The sequence below is a fragment of the Stegastes partitus genome, unplaced genomic scaffold (assembly GCF_000690725.1).
Source record: "Stegastes partitus isolate 25-593 unplaced genomic scaffold, Stegastes_partitus-1.0.2 Scaffold650, whole genome shotgun sequence".
Classification (NCBI taxonomy): domain Eukaryota; kingdom Metazoa; phylum Chordata; class Actinopteri; family Pomacentridae; genus Stegastes; species Stegastes partitus.
The window spans coordinates 60,436-68,460 of NW_007578381.1; the positions used below are offsets into that span (position 1 = coordinate 60,436).

General features: G+C 40.6%; 1 protein-coding gene across 1 annotated transcript; it reads right to left on the reverse strand.

The window, feature by feature from the left end:
* Positions 1 to 438: 438 nt before the first annotated feature.
* Positions 439 to 3,213, reverse strand: LOC103363287 (ras-related protein Rap-2b). The gene is made up of 2 exons (XM_008289971.1): positions 2,182 to 3,213; positions 439 to 1,666 (listed from the first exon to the last, which is right to left on the reverse strand). The coding sequence occupies exon 1, from the start codon at positions 2,789 to 2,791 to the stop codon at positions 2,240 to 2,242; it is 552 nt and encodes a 183-aa protein (XP_008288193.1). The 5' UTR covers positions 2,792 to 3,213; the 3' UTR covers positions 439 to 1,666; positions 2,182 to 2,239.
* Positions 3,214 to 8,025: the final 4,812 nt, after the last annotated feature.

An 8,025-nucleotide genomic window follows, 5' to 3' on the forward strand; every position in this document is an offset into this window, starting at 1 on the left:
AAGTAGATTTCTAAGGCAATGGAAAAATGCCTTTCATGCGTCTACAAACACCATAAGGAATAGAGCTTGCATAAAGGTGCCCAGTAAATTTGTCAACACACAAACAACAAAAAAAAGCAACAAACACCAACAAAGCTGCAGCGCTTCCTTGCTGCGGTCCTGTTTCCTGCTAGCACGCGGGCTACCACACATCCTCAGCTACAAGACAACACGTGTAAATTTGGGTTTTCAGAGGCAAATCAGGTTACTGTGAAAGATATGCATGGCCAACGCTTGCTTGTAGTATTTGCACTAACCCCAATTACTTTTGTGTGTATTCAAACAAACGAAGCAACGATAAGACTCCGGTTCAAACTGCTTTCTGACAACAAGAGCGGTCACTGTGGCAAAACGCTGAAACAATTAAAGACATCAACGAAAAAGAAAAACACAGCCTGGTTTCTTTTTTAAAAAATGCAATTTGTATTAAAAGTCTTTTTTTTTTTTTTGTTGGTTTTTTTTTCTTAAAACAGACAGCCCCCTCTGTTAAACGGCCGGTCTGAAATTAAACTTACAATCAGGTTAGATTTGTCAACATCATCACATTTCCTGTTAAAAACAACAAAAAATAAACAGAACAAACAGAATTCCTTTGATTTAAGCGGTCTGGAAAAAAAAAAAGTGATGTGTGTCGTTATCACGTCTCGAGGGTTCCAGTACCTGTGCATTTCAAGATATAAGGTTTTCGGCCAGACCTAGCAGACATTGGAAATGAACACCTTAGACTTCAAAAAAAAAAAAAAGGCCAATGTAAAACATACAGAAGAGCCATTCCATTAACAAAAAGCCTTATTTGTCAGCCTCCACCCTTACAAGATTATCCAGAAGAAGAGTTTACTAGTCTGTGGATTGCCATGTCGAAGGGTTCATTTGGTGATAGGTTGGCACTAAATCTGAACAGCTAAATTTGTTTTTTTTTTTTTTTTGGAAAGGCACTCGACACAAGCGCGATCGGGTCAGCGTTCCCCCATGTCACTTCAGTTAGGGTCCTCTGGCACACCGACGAAGAAGAAGAAGAAAAAAAAAGTGGCACTCGTCAACGTTTGCTCCACCACCGGATGCGTGGTGACAATTTTTCTTCTGACTTTGGAAGAAAGAAAATCAAAAAAATAAAAGTAGGTTTTGGAGTGTTGCGGAGGATTTGCCTTTTCCCCCCGAATCGGGTTAGGCAGTCGAAAATCTTCACTCTGCCTCAGACTGTGCAGTTATTTACCAAAATATACTCTATCTCCCTGTCTTCTTCTTATACAGAAATATCCATTTATGAGTTTCTCTAAGTGTTACTCTCCATTATCTTTTATTTATTTATTTTTTGTTCCATTTGGGGGGGTTTAGTTCCAGTTGGGAGTACAGGTCAGTGAGAAGGTGTGGAAGGTGTGGCTCGCTGCTGGATCTGTGTTGACATCGACGGCGGACACCGATCGTAGCAGCAGAGATACTCCAACCCGGCAGAATTCCTGAAGAGTGGACCCCTCCCTCTGTCTTAGTCGCTCCCCTCCTCCTCCTCCTCCTCTTCCTCCTCCTCCTATCGTCCCCCCTTGCAAGCATTCCTCCCTTCATTTTCCTCCAAGGCCGGGGGTGAGACACGAAGAAGAAGAGCTCAACAGTACAGACTCGCTGCAACACACTGACACAAGAAGGAGAAAAACAAAAAAAGAGTCGTGAATGAACTTAGCGGCAACTTCTGACAACAGATGAAGAAGAACTGTGTTGTAAGGCTACGTTAAAAAGACAAACACAATCCAGTGAATGTAGGCCAAACTATAAAAAAAAAAAACCCACTGGAATCTCCCTGTTAACTTCATTGTGGAAAATACTTTTAAAGCAGCTGTTTTACAACTTTAGCCTGTAGGTGTGCAGATTCAACTGCTAAGTTTGTAAACCTGATTGAGTCAGTCCCAGCTCGCCCCACCAGTTCTGCTAATGACTCAGACACTTCCCCAATCTGCTTAGCAAAACAATAGACTACAAGTGTCCTACTGTAGGGGAACACATTCAGTTAAAGTTGAGCTTTTGTGTAGAAGAAAAAGGTTAAAGGTCATGTTTTGAACACATTTTACTTCATCTGTGCAATGTGCTTGTTAAAGATCCCCATAACAAAAAAGATGTGCAGTTCAAGTGTGTGGGACTTCAGAAACTCACCATTGCAAACTTAAAACCGAGCAAAGGATAAAAACTTTTGATGATTGTCCATTTTTCCTTAAAGAATCACACAAGACGAGCAGCACTGGTCGTCGCCATTTGGTGTTGAGGCATAGTTCATCTGTCGGACTATCTCTGCAAACAGTTCGTCCACCGAGCTTTTATTTTTGGCTGAAGTTTCCATGAACGGGCAGTTCCACTCGTCCGCCAGAGCCTTCCCCTCCCCGGACGAGACCTCCCTCTCCCCCTCCAGGTCCACTTTGTTTCCGACCAGAATCATCGGCACCCTCTCGTACCTCTTCACCCGGATGATCTGATCCCTCATGGGCTTGATGTCCTGGAAGCTCTGCTGGTTGACCAGGCTGTAGACCAGGATGAAGCCCTGCCCGTTTTTGATGTACAGGTCTCGCATGGAGGCGAACTGCTCGGTGCCCGCCGTGTCCAGGATCTCCAGGACGGACGGAGAGGAGTCCACCTCGATCTCCTTTCGGTAGAAATCCTCTATCGTGGGGTCGTATTTCTCTATGAAGGAGCCCGTCACGAATTGGACGGTTAATGCGGATTTGCCGACCCCGCCGGACCCGAGAACCACTACTTTGTACTCTCTCATGGTTCCCAAAACAGCTCCTGCTTCCTCTCCGCTGTGAGCCCCCGCTAGCCGCCCTGCTGGCTTTTTCTAACCGCTCACGGCTGCGCCTCCGCCGGCAGTTTTTGTACGGACTCCGCTCGGTGGAAACGGGGCGTGGCCGTCAAACTATCGCCGCTCGGGAGGTGAATACGGTTGTTCCGGAGCCGCGCTCAGCATTTGTTTTGTGGCATGCTGAGTTCCCGACGACAGCCCAGCCGGTTCTTGAGCGAGCTTCCCCCGTTTTCGTTCAAGTAGCCACCGTGCGTCCGTTGCTCTCTATGGCACGGTCGAGTCACCCGCAGCGGAGCTCAACCGGTTCCTGTGGGGGTTTTCAAAATAAAAGCGGCATGGCCTGTTGTCGGTTCCTGCAAAGTCAGTCAAGATTCAAGAGTTTTGATTTGTTGTGTTCTCATAAATATGGGAAGTGAAATGCAAAGTGATTGCTCCACAAAAAGAAAGATTTTCCTTAAAAACAGAAGAAAAAAAATGTCATAAACCCTGACTATAAACAATTTCATGGGTAATATTTCCTAATCATGTGTAACATTTCAATTTCATTTGCTAATTTTCTTTATCACATGTAACATCTCAATTTCAATTTCAACATTTCTTTCTGCAAATGCAAGAAATATTTGCAGACCTTCAGGGAACAATATTTATTGATATTTTGAGTGTGAAAACTCACACTCAGCATAATCAACAATGCCTAACGTGTCAGTGTATTATAACAAATGTTCCTCTTAAGCGTTCCTGCACAACTGTGGCGCTATGTCGTTTTGGCTTCAGTCATTGGTTGGCTGCAGTCGGTGCTATAATTTGAGATATTTAACCAAGTTGAGACAACCTCCAACTAGGTTGAATGTAAACGTTTTATAAGTCTTAGTAAGTAAGTCATTTCAAGTATAGAAATATCTGAAATTATGACCACAGCAGCACAGCACAACACACAAACACCTGAAGAGAAACACACAGCTGCTCTCCTGCTCTCTGTGCTCACATATTCTGCAATTTACCAATTATACCAATAAAGCTCAATTACACGTTTTTCTGTTTCCGTTGTGAGACGACAGAACCATTCAATATGAAATAATGACAGAAACTCAGCATTAAGACTACATGTAAACCAAGCTGCTGCTCGGCATCATTAAAATCCTAATTTTATAACCACAATGCCATCAGACAAACTCAGCATAGAAGTTAAAAATCACTGTTGTGCAGTGATTTCTGTTTTATAATATTCAAAGCTACTATGAAGTTGTTGCTTTAATTGGTCTTTTTCACTTAGTTAAAGAGTTTATTAGAAACTTGTATTTCTTTAGGACTTGAACCAGTGATTTAGATAATAAATGCTCTTTTTAAACAATTTTTCATTATGGTTGGGTTGCCAGTTTAACCCTACAGTTTTGCACTTTAATATGTATTTGTTTACATGTCATACTGTGCCACATTGTACAATGGTTCACTGTATTAAAATAAAATAACTGAAATGGTTATTTTGCTTTTTTAAAAGAAAACAAATATTTGTATGTTTCGATTAATCAGTAGTTCATAGATTAATCGATACAAAACTAGTCCTTGGGGCAGCCATTATTTCTTTGCTATCATAGTTACATCGTTTTGTAGGCGAGTTATCTGACTTCCGGTACAGTCCTGGCTGATTCTTGTGAACTTGACACCACGAGCTCTCCGCTTCCTGCCCACACTCAGCACGCAGTCTGCGTCCCACGTCACTCCATAAATACTCTCCAGTGTTTAGTTAAAGGTGCAGTGCGGCTGTTATCGCACCGTCAGCGCGGCTTGCTGGCCTCGGTCCCCACGCAGAGCTGCCACACCTTAGTTTCGACATCGCTGATCCTTTGGCTTACTGCTGCTTGACTCACACTCTACAACTTACTGGAAAGGCCTCTCTATTGAAACTTCTCCAGTCAGCTTGTTGCTTAACCCTCAACAGCACTTGTGAATGTTTCTGTCACCTCTTGAAGTTTCAGTATTTCCAAAGATAACACATGAGTCAAGCTGCATTACCCTATAAAGTGTATAAAATCTTATTAAAAATGAATACAAGATGCAGATTTTCACTACGATTTACACAACAATGGCATACAGGTCTTTGAATCTCTCACTTTGAATTACTTTATCACATATCTGGTATTGTTTCATTCCAACAACATTGCTCCATTGCACCATCGTCCACCAGCCTCATGTATATAAAGTGTCACATGGAGCAGATTTATTGTTAATAACTCTATTTATTCCCGTCAACACAATCTGCACAGTTTATATTAAACTTTGGTTGACTTTAAACATGCTCTTTTACACATATGTACAACTACGCATAGCACTCATTTCCCTTCATTTAACCTGCTGCCCTTGTTTAAACGGATGCAACCAAATTCCTTGTGTGTACACAAACGTGTCAGATAAAGCTGATTCTGAGTTTATAAGATCATTTTACAGCTTAAACTCTGGGTCAGACAGTGTGAGAGGTGTTAAATTATGAGATCAGGCCTTGTCAGTTCAACGACATGCCTGAATGACTGCCAGACATAAACCACTTAAAGGTTCAATCTACTCCAACTAAATAAAGCTGAAATACAACATTGGTCTCTCACCTCAATTTCCTAAATAACAACCTTTGTCTGCTAATTGCATTGCTTCAATTTGCAATTTTAATTTGAAATCAATTACTCAGTCAGCCTGATGTGGTTCCACATGTGGTTCATCAGCAAAACCAGAGTGACAAAACAAGCAGTCGTGACGTGACTCATCATTTTTCCTGTGAAGCATGACCCCACATGTGACACGTTGAAGGGCTTTTGTCTGTGTGCTTCTTGTGTTTTCTTGATGCAGCACAATATCAGCTTGATCTCGGTTTCCTTATTCGCTAATCTGTACCTTTGAACCACTTTTAAGGACATTATCTGAATCACACTCAGACCAAACGAGAAGGAAATGGGCTTTTTCTTTTGGTTTGTTTCTGAATGTGGAAGTTATCGATAACTATGTAGGGATTTGTGGTTCAATCTTTAATCTGACTGAAAACCAACCTTTGTTTCAACATGCACTTAACAGGCACCAAAGTGACTCAGATTTTGATCAGGAAATTACATAAACCTGTTCAAAATTGCCCAAATCTGACAAAAAATGCCCCAAACTACCCAAAATGTGTCCTAAATTATTAATAGTTGCCTAAAATGACTCAGAAATGTCCAAAATGACAACAATCTGTCCAAAACAAATGGATCAAAATGATATAAACACATTGAATTTGGGTCAGAAAATGGCAAAAACATGTTTAAAATACACATAAAATGATCAAAATAGCAAAAACCTGTTCGAAATTAGTTTAAAAAATGTCCAAAAGTGTCAAACACATGTCCTAAAAATGATTAAATGTTTCTAAAATGACAACACTCAAAAAATATTTCTTCAAATTTAGACAAATATCAAAATATCTCAATTTTATTCCCAAACTGACAAAAAGCGTATGGAAGGACCCATGATTTGACCAAAAATAACTCAGAAAATGTCAAAAGACACACACACTTGTCCAAAATGACTCAGATTTTGAGTATTAAATGACAAAATTTGCTCAAAATTAACCAAACATGACAAAAAAATGTCCCAAACTGCCCCAAAATGTGTCTGAAATTATTCTGATTAGTCCAAAATTATTCAAAAAATGTCCAAACTGATAAAAATGAATCCAAAATTAGTACAATTTTGAGATAGAAAATGACAAAAACCTGTCTCAAATGAGGTTAAAATGATCCAAAAGGCTCCAAAGTGTCTAAAAGGAGTTAAAAATTATCAAGACTAAATTGAAAAGCGTGCATGTGGTCGTCTGTCTGCTCATCATTACTGTAAAATGTTTCCAATTAATGCCTGTAAGCTCAGAGCGGAGATGATTAAACGCCATCGTGACTTCATCACCTCGAGGGAAAACTCCTCCGGATCAATACGAGTTTAATTCATCCACAGATCGCCGCCAGCAGCACAACACACGCCCATGCAGTGCTGTTAGACTTGTGAATGGAAAAACAAATCAATGAGTCAGTATGCATCACAAGCCCAAAGAATACGTCAAAGCGTTCACACACAAACACATTAGAGGATCTCAGCCACAGGTTTGGTTTTAGGTGACAGCATGGGAAACATGTGGATGGTCTTCCAAAGCGCCCTGAAGCGAGCTCCTCCCCAGAATCCCATCAAGAAAACAACAAACCAAAAGCCCGTGTGAGGACAATCAGGGCTCTTCCTTGTGGTGGGGGAGTGACGGGTAATGTGACCTGCAGCCTTGTGATGTGGATTGTCACGTCTGTGAGAGTGATCAACCAGACCGTCCTGTCGGAGAAAGACCCCAGTTTATTTTCACACTCGGCTGATAATTAGATGGACTCGGTCACTTTAACAGTTAACGGTCTGCCAAAACACCAAGGTGAATTCTAAACAACAAACTATCAAAGCGGCTGAATAATGGCGATGTGTGGCCCTTTCTCATGGTTGCCATGGTGGTGCGGCTTCTGGCTTGATGTGCTGGAACAAAGAAAAGCAGCGTTTGCCGGGAGATATTTGACATTGAATAAAAGACTCAATGCAAAAAAAAAAAAAAAATTAAATTTAAAAAAGGCTCCAGATAGTATCGAGAGAAAAAAAATATACAAAGAGCAAAGTATAAGACTTGCAAAGGAAAAATTCTGAGCTTATCAAATGGAGACCTATGATTAATTGCAAAACAGGACTATGTTGCAACCTGTGTGAGTCATTTTTTAAAAAAAATTAAACAAACACTCAGCTTCTCTGTATTCCTTAAGCGATGACAAATCTGTTTTTTTTTAAAGGATATTATGTCATCAGCAACTAAGTCATGTACATCTTTTAAAAACAACACTATGCTGGATGAAAATTTAAATGGTACTATTGTAATTTCCAGTTGTTCTGCGGTGGTAGTGCTTTCATTGATACAGAAATATGTGTGCTTGGTGAGTAACCGATGGCACTACAGCTGAGTTACTTTACAAGAGCATTTTCTTTGACACTGAAGAGTCAGACAACAACACCTCTGCAAATGAACATGCACTTGAGGCTGCTAGCAAAGAAGACGAAGAAGTTTCTTTTTTTGCCATTATCCACTCAGATCACTTGAAAGCAGAATGTGAACAATGACATAGCCATAGAGCTGTTTGATGCAATAGATGCATACGCTAGTGACTTTA